This window comes from Thunnus thynnus, chromosome 1 (genome assembly GCF_963924715.1).
Source record: "Thunnus thynnus chromosome 1, fThuThy2.1, whole genome shotgun sequence".
Classification (NCBI taxonomy): Eukaryota; Metazoa; Chordata; class Actinopteri; order Scombriformes; family Scombridae; genus Thunnus; species Thunnus thynnus.
This window is the reverse complement of record NC_089517.1, coordinates 6,289,292-6,307,388: the sequence shown is the minus strand read 5'-3', so window position 1 is coordinate 6,307,388 and position 18,097 is coordinate 6,289,292. Positions and strand designations below refer to the sequence as shown.

Below are 18,097 nucleotides of genomic sequence, written 5' to 3'. Positions count from 1 at the left end.
CAGTGTAGAAGCTTTTCCATGGAAGAACCGTGTATTAATGGTTACTTTAACTTCAGTATAGTTAGCTAAGTTACAACCCCCAGCACCGTTAGCAATATGACGTTAACGGCTATGAATTCTCAGTTACCGTTTACTCAACTGGAATAAGCAGGTTAACGGTCAGCGCAGGCTAATTTAAATTTGACGGTTGGGTCTGATAGACAGTCTCTTTTTTGGGGGGTAAATACTCCAGCAGAAAGGGAGAGTGCCCAAAACAACGGAGAAAAAAAAAGATTTAGAAACTCCAGTTTGAATATTTCAACGGTCGCAGAAACGTTCAGAAATAAGAAAGTTGACGGTTTTTTACCTCCTGGCGCAGTTTGCATCGTTGGGTTTGTCTCAGGACGGGCGACAGGCTCAGTTTTTTCGGGGAGCGGTGCCCCTTCACTCCGGGTCTGAGGGGTTTGCCATCTTGAACTAACTTTTCCTCTGTCTCTCTCCAGCAGTCGGGCTGCTCTGCTCTAAAGCACCGCTGTCAAACCGGACGGAACACGCTGTGTGGCTTCCGCTCACAGGTTTCAAAATAAGTCCTGAGTCCTAAGACTTCACTGAACACATAGAAATGATACCTAAACTTAAAGGACCAGTGTGTAGAGTTTAGTGGCATCAAGCGGTGAGGTTGCAGATTGCAACCAATTGAATGCCCCTCCCTTCACCCTCCTCTTCCAAGCATGTAGGAAAACCTATGGTGGCCATGAAACTCACGAAAAACACAAAAGTCCCTCTCTAGAGTCAGTGTTTGGTTTGTCCGTTCTGGGCTACTGTAGAAACATGGCGGTGCAACATGGAACTAGATACAGAAAGAGCGCTGGGCTTTGAAGCCAATTTGACATAGCAGCCAAACTTTGTGATTACAATGTCATGCGATGCTATTGGGCCCAAAAAGACTTTTTCCCATAGACCTACATTGTGAAAGAGATGACTGTAAATCAGCGCATACATTTATTTGAGCATCACAACCCCAGCGAAATGACTCGTTTCACTATCAGAATTGGATTCATTCAGTCTGATCATGTTTTGAAAGTCTAGAAGAGCCACACGATTGAATCATTTTATCCCCATTCAAGTTAGCCAGAGGGCTAAATCAGATGTTAGCTGTTTTGGCCGGCAGAAGTCTCTAGTGAGCATGCTCCATGGGTGCATTGGGACCACAGAGTGTAGCTTTTTTGGCTTCATGTGCCACTGAGCAACTTCCATAAGAATGAATGGGGCCCCGCCTTCCAACGCTGTATCCTGCCCTCTTTATACATCCATGAAGAGGACTCGCTCCCTATGTAGATATAAATGGCTCGTTCTGAGGTAATGAAAACACTACAATTTGTATTTTCAGGTGATTTCACACACATACTTCTGAATATTATATTCCACTTCTGCCAATAGATTCCCCTAAATCTTACACACGGGTCCTTTTAAAGGACAGGTACACAACAGTCAGGTGTCCAAGTGAACACTGAAACATGTTTTTCCTGCTGTAAAAGTTCCTCCTGTTCATACTGACCATTAGAAGATCCCTTCATAACGCACTTACAATGGAAGTGATGGGGGACAAAATCCACAGTCCAGTCAGTGAATTTCTATACTGTAGTATATTTAAGGACTATGCTGTATTAAGGTTAGCTTTAAGCAGAATTGTACTCCTCCAACCTGATGATGCAGTTTGATTATTTCAGATATTATCACTGACAACTATGACTGATGATAGTAATTATATGGTAATTCTGACTTTTTTGCTGTTAAGTAAAACTGGCACTAGGATCAACTGAGTTTAAGCACACTCCATAGTAAGTTATTAAAGTCAGTTTGCGTCATTAAGATCAAGATTTCTTTTAAAAAATAGACCAGAGAACAAGTTACATACAGTATATACAAGAACACACACTGACACACTAATTACATTTTTAATTATTGAAAATATAGGTAAGTTGAACTATTTATTTTATCTAATTTTAATCTAGTTTTATTTCACTCTATTTTATTATCATAATTGCTTTTAAATCTATGTTAACATTATCAAAACATTTATTTCTCGTGTGCATTATTAGCAAATTGTTTTACTGTTTACTGTCTACATTTTGTTTATGTCTTATTATTGGCTTGTCAGTCATCTGTGAAGCATTTTGAATTGCACTAACCTTTATGAAATAAAGTTTGATTGATTGATTGATAAAGTCTCCCAGAAGAATGGATATCTTCAGTTTGTTTTGCAGTTCATTCCAGTAGAAAGGTGCATAATACTGGAAACCAGTCTCCCCCAGTTCAGACAAGCAACTGGATACTGAAAGATGACAAAGTCCTAAAAGGTGGTAATAAACAAATCCTTATCTTGTGTGCATAAGATATTGATCTTCTTCAAACAAAATATTAACTTGTGTGAACAAGATCTATATCAATCATACATATCACAAATCAAGAAAAAAACAAGATATTTTAGGACTTTGGAGACTTCGTAATAATAATAATTAAAAAAAACAAAACAGCAATGAATAAAATAATTTAAATTTGTTTTTACCATTACAACATTCATACTTTAGTTTTTTCTAAATTAAGGATAAGACTTTATATAAGACAAACAGTGAATAACTGAGAGTAGGTACAAATCTCATTTACATGAAAGCAAAGAGTTAAACTAAATAAATAAAAATATATGCGCTGAAGCTTTTATTCTGAAGGCACCATCAGTCTACTTCCGGCTACGTTTTCGCGGGATTGACGCGGGGGCTCGCGCTGCTCGTTTCCACATGCTAATCATTAACAGCGGAGCATTACGTCAGGGGCTTGGCAGCGCGAGGAAGCACCAAAATAGAGCGAGCGAGAGATCCTGGGACAGAGAGGCGGCCAGCCAGCAGAGAGAGAGGAGGGGGCGGCCGGCGACCACACTGCAAGAAACACAGACATGTTTCCACAGCTAATAAAGTCCACAGAGGGTTTAAACAGCACATTCTGCGTCAAAACAGGGCGGGAAACTGGCCTGACAATTCTCAAGAATTTCCACTGAAGTATTCTGAAGTATAAAGGGAAATATTCCACTTTCTTTTTTTTACCTCACTGACACAATTTATCAGCTATAGTTACTTTGCAGATTCTGACTTCTGATTACATGTGATGATTTTAATGATCAATTTATGCGCAACAGTAATATAAAGCAGCAGAAATGAGCTTCACATTGACCAGCTACATTAAAATGCTGTTCACATGTTAATAATCCAACAATATATAATAAATAAGTACATCTTGCTGACAACACTTCTGTACTTTTACTTTATTTAGAAATAAGACCTATATTTGTATACTTTTATAGCCTAGTATTACTACTTTCATACTATACTGTACTTATACTTCTATGCTTATACACCACTGATTTTCAGGGAGGGAATTGTTGCACTTTTAATCAGATAATTTTAGTTTATTTATTTCTGCAGGTTAAAATCAAACATACACACAAACAACAATAAAGAAAATCAATGTGCAGGGAGAGGAAAAATACTCCTTTATAAGATTTCCCTCCTTGAATTGTATCTTATAATATAAAAGTACATATACAGTATATGTATGATACATATGAATAATATTTATTAACAGATTGTGAGAAGTTGAGTTTCCTGAAATTAAAGAGCCAAGGGGAGCAAAGATTTGAGTTGCTTTTTGTAGATAAGTTACTTTATAGATACAGATTCAACTTTATAATTTATTTAACTTATTTATTTTTAATAAGCCAATGAACAAACCATCTGTATCAGCTAAAATACTGTTTACACATAACGTCACTAATGGATTCTACTTAATTCTTACCTTTTCTGCTAACAGCCTCCTTCCATACTTGTATTTATTTATTTTTTTACTTATTATAAAAGTTAATAGCAGTGATAATTACAGTTCAATTAACTTTATTTCACCAGGAATAGGTTCTACTTTCCATGCAGCCCTGAGCACATGAACTAACATCAAACACTTAACAGATTAAGACATAATCATTATGACCTTTAATGTCTATGCAGTGTTTTTACATTGATCTAAATCCTCCTTCTACCTCTCTCTCATTAAGACAGTTTATTTTTCCTCAGGGGGAAACATGGCGTCACAGTAGAGGACGATGTCGTGATTTTAAAGGAGTTTTTCAGTGAGTTTAAATGCAGCCAGTGTGTTTCCCTCTCCTCCCTGCTCCCTGTTTTCCTTCTCTCAAGTTGTTCATGCTCACAGTGGATTTATTTAGACACACAGTAAATTCCCTCCAGCAGAGGGAGTGCAGAGTCCGGGAGGTTGGGGGGGTCTCAAAACATCCCTAAAATCTGTCATGTGAAGTAAACAAATGATGTATTTCAGTTTAAAGAGATTTCTAATAAAGTCTAAAGAAACAGAATATCTCAATGTATTTATTCTTCTTTAATTTTACTGTAATTTCTCTAAGCTTCAGTCATAGGTTATTTAAAATGTTTCTAGTAAAAGTAATAAACTGTTTTTAAGGCTTAATGTTAGATGGTTAGTTAAGAACAGGTGTGCTGTACCTGTATGTGTTTAATGAGTGAAATTATGTCTTTAAACATGTCTAGCAGTGCAAAAAGACAACATTACATTTAATTCTTATAAATATTACCATTAATTGCAACCGTTGTGTTACTCCGCAAATAAACATAAAATAAAAACAGACATTTGTTAATATTGCTGTTGAAGCAAAGAACGAGTTTTAGTTTTAGTTATATGTGTCAGTCTTGTTTTTTTTATTTAAATTGAATGCAGTGTTTGTGAAACTGAATCTAAGACAAATGACATTGTTATGACTAAAATAAATTATCCTGACTTCAAATATGAAGTATACACAATTAGAAAAATGTATTTGTATAATATATATATATAAAAAAAATGTATTTGAGGTCATTTGAGCGGGATGTCCCTTTAACTTTATAACTGAGTGTCCTCTAGCTCCACCGTGTGTCTCACTGATGGTGTTACATTACAGACACGAAGCCATGAACACATAAACGTCATAAAATTACAGGAAACTGTTGTGAGTTTGGTTATCAGCACGTTTTTTACAAGTTGTCTCAGCATCATCAAAATAACTTGATCATCTGCCTAAATCAGTCTGAAAAACACGTGTTTGTCAATGTATGAAGAAAAAGTAGAATTAAATATATATTCTTTCAGTGTAGACATTTCTTTAAAGTCTACAAGAGGCTTTTAAATGGAGAAAGTAGATTTTGAACATACTTTATATACATAAATACAGACATACTACTACTTTCTGTCGGATTGTTTATGAGTAAACAAGAACAAAAATACACTCCGAGAGTCCAAAACTAAAACGTTTCAATCCATTTCATCATCAAACTCGACACACAGATTTCTGGTGAACATGTGTATAAATTGTGACGCTGTTTCAATGATGTGAGTCAGACCTCCTGTGATTCAAGCTACTGATCAGCTCGTCACGTATTACACGTAGCGGATTGGAAATGAGGAAATAACAGGAAGCAAAACTTGACCGCCTTATATCTCCTCCTCCCAGCCACTATTACTAAACACCGAACCTTGGCATACACGCTACACAGTGCGTACGGAGTATTAACGTCTATAGACGATCTGTGGAAGCAGCAGAGGTCGTTATGAAGCTGGTGGTCTTCCTCCTCCTCCTCCTCCAGGCGTCCCGGTCCGCAGACAGCAGGTGTTTCTGTCAGGTGAGCGACTGACTCTTCCTGCTCTTTGTTTTTGTCACCGTGTGAAGTACGTGTGTGTATTTATTTTATACAACCACTTACTGCATGTTGTGTTGAAATGTACGACACACACACACACGCACACACACACACATATGCGTTAAAGTGAAATACACGTGCTTTTAAAAGTGTGTTTAATACATGTTCGGTGTAAATTACTGTAGGTAAGTAGAGGAGACTGATGACTGTTGTCATTCTATCAGAAAATATAACAGAGCAGAGTGATGATGAACTTCCTCTTCCTCTCTCAGCTTAAATAAATCAGTTTGTCAGTCATCAGGTACAGATATTATTTAAGTAAACACTGTTTTACTGTTTTAAAAAAAGCCAAATAATAGAGGTGGCAGTTTTAAAGATCCCCTCCAGACACTTTTTAAGACATAAAGTACTCTGCTTGAATAATAATTTGACATGTTTCTGCCACAAAAAAGCTGAAAATGTAAATAAAAATCAATTACATCATTCTTAAAATTACATCTACTCTTTCTATGTTGTTGAATATACAAAACATGGTTATATTCAAAGTATAACTGCTGGAGACAAGATGTCTCCTTCCTCACTGTAAAGTCTGTTCTCAGTGTTTGTGCACCGGAGGCTTCAAGTCTCCACACCACACTTGTGTGAGTTTCATACCGGGACGTTATCAGCTCTGAACTAGTTGTGATGTCACAGATCAGGCTCATACATCCTAAACTCGGATTTAAGACGAACACAGAGAAACTTTCACTTTCAGCGGATGAAAGTTAAAACAAACTCTGTACTAACATCATTCTGCACAGTGAAGCTTAAATAACCAAGTCAAGGAACAAGAAGAAAAACATGTTTTTCACTGGAGGAGGACTTTAATAATCTATATTTAATGGAGATGAAGTTCAGCTGTACTATGACTAGTCCTCTGTGGCTCTCTGGGTCTTTCTAAAGTCTAAAATAACCCAGATGATGTCATCAGGGTTATCTCAGATTGGGTTTCCTCAGTATTAAGTGTTTTAATGACCTGAGGAAGCTGACATGTTAGATTTAACTGTTAACAGTCAATAAATGAACACATGAATAAACAGATTTAGTATTTATCCATTTGAAACAGCATTTAGACCATCATATATATACAGAAAATATATGTTTACAGTAAAATAAATATAGGAAATAGTGAAAAATATGAGCTTTTCACACACTTTTGGCTAAGTCAGAAGTTTCTGAAGGAGTGTGGGGCTATACTGGGCATTTACCAGGCAGGCAAAGTCTAACAGGAACATGTAATCGTGTCATATAATGGAATATGTCGCCCTCTGCTGCAACGAGTTTGATTGATTTTGACTTTTCATCCATCAACATGTGTGACATTATTTTCCTCAGCTCTTCATCCATTCATGTTTCATTAGGATTGTGACCTGTTCAAAAACCTTTACTCCCCTTTATTTCATAAACTCATAAAATGAAAAACATTTCAGTTGATTTTATTTACAAGATATAAATCAGAGAAGGAAACTTTTTGACTTAAATGACCAGTTGTTTGTGTTTTGTAACTAAGGTCACAGGTGACCTGGATGACTGCGCCTGTGATGTGGAGACCATCGACGGCTTCAACAACGACCAACTTTTCCCAAAACTTCAAACTCTTCTGGAGTCTGACTACTTCAGGTTCTACAAGGTGAGGTGTGCCGATGGACACACACACACACACACACACACACACACACACACACACACACACACACACAAACACTCAGATAAATATGTTGGGACTTGATCCTCTGCAGGTGAACCTGGATAAACCGTGTCCGTTTTGGAAGATCGGCAGTCACTGTGGTATGAAGGACTGTGCTGTGAAGCCCTGCTCTCCTGTGAGTTCCTCCTCTAATCTACCTGCCAGTAATAAACTGATCAGCTGTTAAACTTTATTCATACTGACTCAAACTCTGTCTGCTCACAGAACGAGGTGCCAGAAGGAATCCGATCCCCCTCCCACAACAAGGTAAGTCAGTCAGGACAAAAGCAAACCGGCTGTTTAAGGTCTGTTAGATGGACGAGCCCCCAAACAACTACAATGTTAAATATTATAAAGATATATATTTTTTGCACTCATTAGTAGCCCTAAATCCCTAAAGATTTTGGAATTATAACAAATATCAATTATGGGGGTTTGGTAACATGTTTTGGGATTATGATTGCAGATGTTGGGGTTGCTATTTAAAGGAGGAGGTATTATAACACATTTTGGGGATTATAACACATTGATTTTTGGGTGCACTACAGCACATTTTGGGATAATAAATTCTGAGGAAGATAGAAGAAAGTTAGGGATTAAGGGATAATATAAAATTTAGGGGATTATAAAAGTTTCTGGAAGATATAAAGAAATCTTAACAAATGACACATTTTCAAATTTAGAGGCACAATAGCAACATTTGGTATTACAACAAATAGTTTGGGGAGGCTGTATAACTGCTATAAGTAAGGGATTAGGGGCCCTTTAATACATTTTTGGGATTATGAAAAAATAACACATTTTAAACAGTTTCTGGGGGTTATATGTCAGAATTTAGGCACAATAACAGTTTTTGAGGATGACAGAAACTAACGTTAAGCTAATGAACAGCTAAGAAGAAATTACAGCATTATAAAAACTGACTTGAATCTGCGTTCATCAAAAGTTCAACAATATTTTGCACATAATCACCACATCATCACATCACATCTTGCTCAAAATGAACCAACTCAGTCATCTTCTACCATGCTGTGTTTGTCTCTCACTGCTCAGAGGAGTTTTCTATAGTTACAGTTAACAGGAGTAAATAATTCTTGTGCTCTTTAAATGTGACAGAACCGTTTATGATCATCTAATGCAAACTTCATGCACTCGTGTACCTTTTCTGAGAGAAGATTAGAGTTTGTGTAGGTTATATAGAGTCACATATTTCAATCCATTAATGTGCGTTTATGTCTTTGTGTGTTTAGTATTCAGCAGAAGCAAACGAGCAGCTGGAAGAGTGTGAGAAGGCTGAGCGCCTCGGAGCTGTAAATGTCTCTTTAAGGTGAGTTTTATCGATCAAGAACAGATCGCTGCACAAACATTAAAGACAAAACACACATTAATATCTTTAAAAGTACAGTTTCATATTCACGTGTCACAGTGTCACCACAAGATAAAGTGTGTCAGCAGCTTAAAATAATGTTGTGGTTGCGGGTTGATTTAGATCTAAACCAGGTGTGAGTGAAAAACAACTAATGTCACACTGACAGTTTTAATCTCCTGCGTGACCTTTGACCTCTGGACGTACTATATACAGTGAGGTTAAGTCAGAAGGTTGAAGTTGAACCTGTAGATTTTTCTCTGTTGTCTTTTCTAGTGATGAGACCAGAGAGGCTCTGCAGGATTGGAGCAAACACGATGACGAGGCCGAACGCTTCTGTGTGGTTGACGGTATGATTCAATCAATCAATCAATCAATCAATCAATCCAACAAATAAATCAATGAGTGAACAAACTATTTTACTTTCACTTTTATGAATTCCCAGAAATAAGAATATACAACTGTTTTGGAGAGTTAATGTTACGAAAATTAAAAATAAAGAATCCAAATAGGAAACATAATGGAAGGACTACAGTATGCTTGTGAAAATTATGATTAAAATACATAATTGTTATTGGAGGTATCAATGAGACTTCATTTAAAGACTTCACAATTTTGTAAAGAATGTGATCATATTTTAGGGAACATGCATGTAAAATTAAGATTATAACATTTTTTAAAGAACATTATGTAAAGAATATTTTTTAGGGTAATATGGTGACAAAATACGTAATTGTTTTTGAGAATATAATTGAGAGAATATATTATGTTGTAGGAAATGTGATGATAAAAATGTCCTCCATCACTTACTACTATATGTCTTTGTGGATTATTATAACAACAGTGTGTAAATCTTCTCTCATAAGTGAAGCAGACTCGTCATCCTGATACTTAATTCACAAATTTCTCCTTCTTTAACTTTTGTTTTCTTTTGTTTGGATGAACTCGGTTGACAAAAATATGTCGTAATAGCAACATAGAGCTGACTTACATCTTGTTGATTCCCAGATGAGAGGTCACCAGATTCCCAGTATGTGGACCTGCTGCTGAACCCGGAGCGCTTCACAGGCTACACAGGACCAGAGGACTGGAAGATCTGGAACAGCATCTATGAGGAGAACTGCTTCAAGTAAATATTCAGACAATCCACAATATACAACAATCACAGCTCAGGTTACACTTGGTGGATGATACTATCTTTACATTTAGACTCTTTGTATCTCACAAGAGGAACTTCTATCCTAAATCACAGTTAAACAAGACAGAGAGTGAACAATCGGGGTTCTGCAAGCTAATTTAAGACCTTTCACATAAAATGATATTTAATACCAGTTTCACATTTCTATCAACCAAAGTATGAAATTATGATGGAAAACCAGCAGAGACAATATGACCTGGAATTATTATGTCACATTTCCTCAGTTCTTCCCAGCTAATTACATTAACTAACTGTATTAATGTAACTAATTACATTAATGCAACCTGACACCGTACAAGCAGCAGGAAAATGGAGGTATGTTTGTTCATCACTCTAATAACGCTTTCTTTTTATTCCTCCTGACAGACCGTATCGTGTTAAACGACCGCTACAACCCAATGTCTTCCAAAGCAGCTCAGGAAGTGAAGGTGAGAGGTTTTTAGTGTTGTATCGCATCATGATTCTTTGTATTTTGACAGTCACTTAACTGTGTTTGTCTTTGTTGGGTTCATTTACAGGAGGCTTCTACAGCTGGCTGGAAGGTACGTTAACTTTGCACTTACATTTGATCGAGTAAAGGAAACACTTTTGTGAAGTGTTGTTAATTTTTTTTTTTTTTTAATCAAATATCTCTTATCTGTCTGTGTGTCTTCCAGGTCAGTGTGTGGAGAAGAGAGCTTTCTACCGGCTCGTCTCTGGCCTCCACGCCAGCATCAACATACATCTGAGCGCCAGATACCTCCTGGAAGGTGAGACATAAACACCTGCACAAACTCTCTCGCTGACTCATTCAATACTTATTGTCCTCCTTCCTCTTTTTCCCCCCAAAAATCCACTTTGAAAAAAAGGTTAAAGGCCTTGAAAACCAAACCAGTGAAGATCCTACATGAGCACAGTTTTTATCATCAATTTACATGAACAATTTGCATATTTGTGTTTTTCTCTGTGCTCTTGTGACTAATTTGGAGCTCAATCAGAAAAAAATGATGTCACACACTTCCTTGCACCAATCAGAATATGTTGACAGCAGCCAATCAAATCTGATCAAACCACATTCAAACCACATCCACACAGCGGTGATGAAGATGAGTTAATGTGTGTTAAAATCTTCATAAACAACACCTATGGATGTTTTACCAAAGTTAATCTTTGATTGTTGCTGATTTACTTATGAATATATCATATTATAACCAAGTCTTTAATGTTTATAATAAATTATCACATAGATGTATAATAACTGACTGTATCCCTGATTACTGGGAAAAAACCACTAAGTCAGCAGCCAGACAGGATGGACATAAACTGAATTTATGTTTCTATTGTAAATTTAATTAAAAATGAAAAACAATAAAATAATAGTTGGGAATTGTATGAAAAAACTAAATCACCTGTACTATTTTGGCTCACATGGTAAATTATTATATTTTTTTCCCCTAATTGGGATATTTATGTGAAATATTAATTTAATCTTTTCCCTGCTGACCCAGATACAGTATAACTGTTATATCAGGACACCTCACCATGCATTCTGACTTAATTCCTAATGTAAACCAGTAACACCAGTATGTTAAGTCCCCCTATTTAGCCTCTATAAGCAGAATATAAACAGTTAATACATAGTTTATACCACACTATAATGTAGTTATTATCTGACATTATCTCCCCCTGTGGACATTCACAAGAGGAGGCTGATGTATAATCAGAAGATGAATGACTATATTGTACATATTATACATTTATACACTTAAAAATGTCCTTATTTATGCTTATAACTACATTATAGTGAGTTTTAAACCATGTATCAACTGTTTATATACTTAAATATGGTAATAAATGCTGAATAGGGGAACTTGAAATAAAAAGTTATCAATGTGCTTCCTGTTGATAAAGTACTCTATGCATAGCTGTATTAACCCCTTCTCACCCACAGACAGCTGGTTTCAGAAGAAGTGGGGTCACAACGTCACAGAGTTCAGGAAGCGTTTCGACTCGGAGCTGACGGGCGGCGAGGGGCCCAAGAGGCTCCGTAACCTCTACTTCCTGTACCTGATAGAGCTGCGAGCGCTGGCCAAAGCTCTGCCGTTCTTCCAGCAGCCGTCCTTCCAGCTGTACACCGGCCGGCCGGAGGAGGACCAGAAACACAAAGAGATGCTGCTGCAGATCCTGCAGCTGACCAGGTCAGTCTGAGGCCAGACCGGGCTGTTATTAGGTCTGGATTTAAGATACAATCATAACATTTAAGTATTATTAAGTTTTACTGAAGCCAGTGTTCTCCATTCAAAATACATTCTGAATTTCAATGTTATTTTTCTGTAAATTTTGTGTAATCAGGAATTTCTATATAAATTTCCTCTCTATATAAATAGAACTACATATAAAAAGAAATCAATGAATATTTATTTATTTATTTATTTAATTTCTTTATCTTAGACACATATACAACTTGTCTGCAATTTTAGTTTTTTATTATTTTTGCAAAAAGATACAATTTCACAGTCTAATTGTTTTTTTCGAATTTTTTGCATTTATGTTTATTTGCCATTAATTCTGTTTGAATCATAGTTTTTTTGTAAAAAATCTGCTACATACATAATTTTACAGACTTTTTTAAATGCAGTGGTAAATACTAGTTTCTTGCTGGTTTAGGGTAACCACAAAATCAACTACATCAACACTTCTAAGTTTCTCATTCTAGTAACTTGTTGTGTGCAGTCGTCATATTTGCAGCTGTCATATTTAAAGTATAATCTGTCTGTTTGTTGTGACTCTTTTAGATCTTTCCCTCTGCCCTTTGATGAGACTTCTCTGTTTGGTGGCGATGAAAAGGAAGCAGCCAAACTGAAGGTTGGAAACCGTTTTAAACTGCTCAGAATTAAAATGTAGAAATGCAAAACAGTACAGATTTTAAGTTGTTTTTCCATAAAATTTAACTAGCTATAAACAAATGCAGTTCAACATTTCTTTACATGGATATCAGGGCTTATCGATACATTGAATTCTTCATATATGAGTTAATGCATCTCTGACAATCAATCCCAATATTGTCACAGCATTTCAGAACTTTGAAATGTGTTTAAAAGCTCAAATATCAGCTACACTCCTTCACTTTCACACTTCCACAAAGGAAAGAGAACTAAAGGACTAGTTCACCCTATAATTAAAATTCAATCATTATCTACCCATCCCCAGTCGAAACTAAACTAAACACTTAGTGAGGTCACGTTTGTCGCGCCACCTCAACCTTCTCCAAAACATATTGACTTGAGCTGCAGATACATAGTTGATATTAAAAGTGTTTTTACAGCCAAACCTGTAATTCTGACAGAATTCATGGGTTATTTTTTCACTAACAACAACAACAACAAAGCTGTTGAGACAGATGTTATGTTTTTAATGATTTGTGATTTTTTGGATCTCTAAAAACAAAGAATTTTATTAGAGTTTTCACTGATATAATGGTGAATAACTAACTGAATTTGAGGTTACCTGCAGAATAACATGGAGGGATGAATATTGATTAACAGATGAGATAAGGTGACAAAAACCCTGCTCCAGCCTCTTTTATCTTCTATCGTAAACCAGTTTCTTTGCCCATCAAAGTGACACGAGTGTCTGTTTTCTTCTGTGGTGTTAATATCAGGAGGACATCAGACTGGCCTTCCTCAATATCTCCAGGATCATGGACTGTGTCGGCTGCTTCAAATGTCGACTGTGGGGGAAACTGCAGGCAAGTCGGGAAACCTTGATGCTTTTACAACAGTTATATTAATAATGTTCAGTATGATATTTGTAGGTAAAGATAAAATAATGCTTTAAACCACCATACAAAATGTATTATGTTGTATTGTACGAGCGTATTATGATCTCTGCTTTGTTCTGATCCGTCTCTCTCCTCTCATCAGACTCAGGGATTAGGCACGGCGTTAAAGATCTTGTTTTCAGAGCGACAGATTGAAGCTTTGCCCACATCCAGCGGCCAGCGACCCAGTTTCCAGCTCAGCCGGCAGGAGATCGTCTCCCTGCTCAATGCTTTCGGAAGGTGAGAGAGTCTGTCGGCATCATATTATAATAATAATAATAATAATATAAACCATCTGTGAAATACCTGTTTTATTTTCAAAGACAGTCAGGACTCCACTCCTCTCTACAAACAGATAAAACATACGATATATTGAGTCTGGAGCGCTTCTGCTACCTAAAAATGATTTGTGAATATTTCTCAGGTGAATGTTTTATGAGACATTTGGTTGGTAATATATCAAATGGATCAGAACATTTCTTCAGGTTAATAAAAACTTGACCTTAAAGGAAATTTAGACACGTTTCTATGAAAAGTAAAGTTATTTTTAAAAAGGCGGATCTTTTAGAATCAGTCAGGTTAGTTTACATAAAAGTAAACAAGATCAAGACTAAACTAATTACATAATTAAAGGATATGACAACAAATATGCTAGCTTGTTAGCTTGTGACCAAACTCTTCACAATGAAGGAACATGTGAGCCAGCGCAGCGGTTTGGCTCACTGACGTGTCTTTAATAGTTTCTGAAAACACCAGAGGAATAAGATATATCAGGCTTTGGATACAAACACACTACTTGTTGTTTTCTGACACAAAGACAAACTTTTGAACTGTCACTTTTTAAAAAACATTATGATATGAAAAGTTATAGTTTTGGGACTGAGAGTTTTGACATCCTAAACTGATTACAGCTGCGTGTTTTTGTCCGTGTCAAGTCTCAAGTTTGGCTTTATTTGTTTATGTCATTTTTCTCAGTAATGTCATAATATGTCAGTTTCTGTTTTCCTGTCATAAATCTTTTATTTCCGTGAGTTTGGTCTTCAAAGCCCAGCGTTCGCCAGGGAGAAGTGGTTTCTTTTGAGTTTGTTATGCCTGTCTTTTGTCACGGCTCACCTCTCTTTTCTTTTCTTTTCTATCAAGTTTTATCAGTTTCAGAGGCCTTTTAATCTAGTTGCTATGAGAGGATTTTTCTTAACTGTCATACTATAGATGTGAAGGCAGAAGTGGAGCCTGATCTCATCTCATGAGTGTCATTATTATGAAATATCATGGCCGTCACTGTGAAATCAGTGGATTTATAGTGAAACCTCGACTTAATCTTAACCTTAATTTCAATCTTAACATTAACAACAAAACACTGAACCAAAGCTTTAGATACTGTAGCAGCAATTTCATGAATATTTGTAGCATTGTGGCCTCCGGAGTTAACTGTCTCCTCATGAAATGTCCTTCAGGATTTCCACGAGCATCAGGGAGCTGAAGAACTTCAGATCGCTGCTGGAGGAGGAGCGGTGACGGTGAGGAGAGGAGTCTGGCTTCAGCCCGTCCACACAAGACAAACGACAGTATAGAGTCATAGTTACGTTTACGCCATCTAGCGGCCATAATAATCATGACCCAGGGAAGTGATGCAGTTCAGATGATGTCAATATAAAGTGACTTGATAAGATTATTATTAGGAGGAGGTGAGTTGGGTGGGGTTTTTTTTTAACATTGTGGTGTTTACTGTTGCCATGACAATGAAGGTTGTGTAACTTTAAGGAAGTATAAACCATGTTTCAAGTGATCATTTTAACCAAAACCATCTTTTAGGATCTTTCTCTAAACTGAACCAAGTGGTTTCTGTCTAACTGGACCTTAACCACAGCGTTTTCATGGTGATTTGTAACAGTTTTGGAAAGCAGCATATTACGCTCCTATTGGTCATTCTGGACTGCATCACTACGGCTGCTAGATGGCATAAATGTAACTATAGGTTGTTTTTTGCCTGCTGAATTTTGGACCTGTACTGTCATTTAATTATGAAGGTGTGTTTGCTGGGGTCAGTTTGTGACTATTGTGACCTCAACAAGTCGCCGTCTGACTGTCCCGACTGTCTGAGTCCTGCTGAAAAGTCATTTAGACGATAATCAGAGTTTCGCCTGCGTGAAGATGAGCTTCGTTAGCTGGATGGTGACGGTGCTTATTTATAAAGTCGTGCTGTGTGTGTAAAAACCTGCTTTGAACAGTGATTTCAGATGAATTAACTGCAAGTCTGTATGCATAATAGTGTTCAGTGTTGAGCTGCAACTATTAATTGATTAGTCAGTCAAGAGGAAATTAATCAGAAACTGATATCTTCATCATCCAGTAATTGGTTCAGTCATTTTTTAAGCAAAATATCCCGAAATTTTATGGTTCCAGCTTCTCATATGTGATGATTTGCTGTTTTTCTTTGTCATATATGAAGCTGAATTGAATATCTGAAGGTTTTGGACTGTTAGTCAGACAAAACAAGTAAATTGAAGACATCAACATGACTGCTGGGAAATAGTTTTTTCATTATTTTTAAAAATTTTATCGACTAAACAAATAATTGAAAAAATAACCTGCATATGAATCTATAATGAAAATACTGGTTTGTTGCAGTTCAGAGGCAGTTTCTGTGATTATGCTGACGATGGCGCTGTTTGTAAAGCAAACTGACTTTTATATTTTACTTGATCAACTCATCAGCACAGCTAAATGTAAAAAAAAAGGAAAAAAATCTTGAAAAGTCTTCAGGGATGATTAAATATAAAACGATGTACAGTCTGTTATGTTGAACAGCTGTTCTGTTCGGGAGTTAAAAAAGTTTATTTTTTAAATTTTACTGTCATTTTTTTTACTGTGTGTTTTTATATCTATTATATCATCATTTTTCTATCATAAATTGTCATGTGACCACCCTCCTGGCTGTCATGGACTGTGTTTGTGTTTATGAACATTAACCCAGTTCTGACAGTGGCACTGGGTTAATGATGCCTTCAGGTACACCAGGAGAACTCAGACTTCCATGTTTAACTTGTTGGTTGACTGTTATTCACTTTACCTGTTTTAAATGACTTTACCAGGAGCACCGCAGTAGCTGAAAGGTTATTGCTTACACCAAAGAACCACAATGTCTGCAGCTCGGTTCCAGCCGGGGACTCTGGTGCCGTCACGCCATCTCTGTCCCCTCATTTCCTGTCTGACACATCACTATCGACTGTACAATAAAGTACTCATCTTTAAGAACTGAATAAAATAAATGTTTTTACCAGTTTTAATAAATTTGACTTGTTTTAATCACAATTAATACTGTATAATTGTTTGTGGGCTGCTGGTAAGTTTCAGAAATTAAAAATAAAAACAGTTGCATGGAGGCAAAATGTGAAACACATCATTACATCACATCACTATATAAACTCAGCTCTGGACGTGCTGAGAATAAATAGATATTTATTGAATTATTATGCAAGTCAAAGAGCTAATTTATATATATATATATATTTTATTCTTCTCTTGTATCAGATTTGGATAATGTAATATAAGCAGAAACAATTAGTAGTTGAATATTAAGTAAAAGCAAAACAGAGCAGAGAGTAAAATATTAGTATTTCTGACTGGTTGAGGTGTTATTATAAAGTGTATTTTTTTGCAATTCATTTTTAACCCACCGTATTAATATTTAAATATTCAGTTATAAGTTTAACTCATCAGGAAGCTCGTTAGATATTGTCAGAAAGGTGATAATTCTACTTTTTTATGTTTATGTTTATTATTGAGCTGGTAGTGGGTGGTCGTATATGCGAATGCATTATATTGAAAAGTGTTCTTAATATTTTGTCCACCCCATTAACATACACAAGGGGAAAATATATAAGCTTCATAAATGTTGAATTTATGGCAGAGCTGTTGTGTTGTGTTAGATGCTGTAGTGGAAGAAATACTCAGATCCTTTACTTCAGTAAAAGTACCAAAAACTTTGATTTTTGCTGAAATATTGGATCATTTGAACATTTATTGAAATGAAAGCTTGTGAGAAGTTTAGAGGGAAAAATCACTATTTGGTGGAGCTGTTAACAACTCATAGACATGTGAAATGTGACCCCGACTACACACTGCTTTTTGTAAGACGTCAAAAGCCAAAAAAGGTTGGAAACCACTGGTTTCATCTTTAACAATGTGTTGTATTTTAAAAGCTTGTTATATTATCCATTGTGTCAAATCTTCATCTGAAAAGGAACTAAAGCTGTCAAATAAATGTAGTGGAGTAGAA

General features: G+C 36.2%; 2 protein-coding genes across 3 annotated transcripts in view; one reads left to right on the top strand and one right to left on the bottom strand.

Annotated features, from left to right (window-relative positions):
• Positions 1–483, bottom strand: part of samd4a (sterile alpha motif domain containing 4A) — a 61,026-nt gene extending 60,543 nt beyond the window's left edge. For both annotated transcript variants that reach the window (XM_067614498.1, XM_067614582.1), the window contains exon 1: positions 347–483. The gene's annotated coding sequence lies outside the window, so the exon portion shown is untranslated. The remainder of the gene's footprint in view (positions 1–346) is intronic.
• A 4,813-nt stretch (positions 484–5,296) lies between these two features.
• Positions 5,297–17,057, top strand: ero1a (endoplasmic reticulum oxidoreductase 1 alpha). The gene is made up of 15 exons (XM_067614696.1): positions 5,297–5,711; positions 7,279–7,398; positions 7,508–7,591; positions 7,681–7,722; positions 8,706–8,782; positions 9,098–9,171; positions 9,830–9,950; positions 10,386–10,447; positions 10,538–10,561; positions 10,676–10,768; positions 11,950–12,196; positions 12,794–12,863; positions 13,660–13,746; positions 13,922–14,058; positions 15,273–17,057. The coding sequence occupies exons 1-15, from the start codon at positions 5,640–5,642 to the stop codon at positions 15,331–15,333; spliced, it is 1,371 nt and encodes a 456-aa protein (XP_067470797.1). The 5' UTR covers positions 5,297–5,639; the 3' UTR covers positions 15,334–17,057.
• Positions 17,058–18,097: the final 1,040 nt, after the last annotated feature.

Excerpts from the sequence above, each read along its gene's own strand:
- ero1a (XM_067614696.1), top strand. The coding sequence starts at position 5,640 with ATGAAGCTGGTGGTCTTCCTCCTCCTCCTCCTCCAGGCGTCCCGGTCC. Across the intron at positions 5,712-7,278 it reads ACAGCAGGTGTTTCTGTCAG|GTCACAGGTGACCTGGATGA; the intron begins GTGAGCGACTGA and ends TTTGTAACTAAG. Across the intron at positions 9,172-9,829 it reads ACGCTTCTGTGTGGTTGACG|ATGAGAGGTCACCAGATTCC; the intron begins GTATGATTCAAT and ends GTTGATTCCCAG.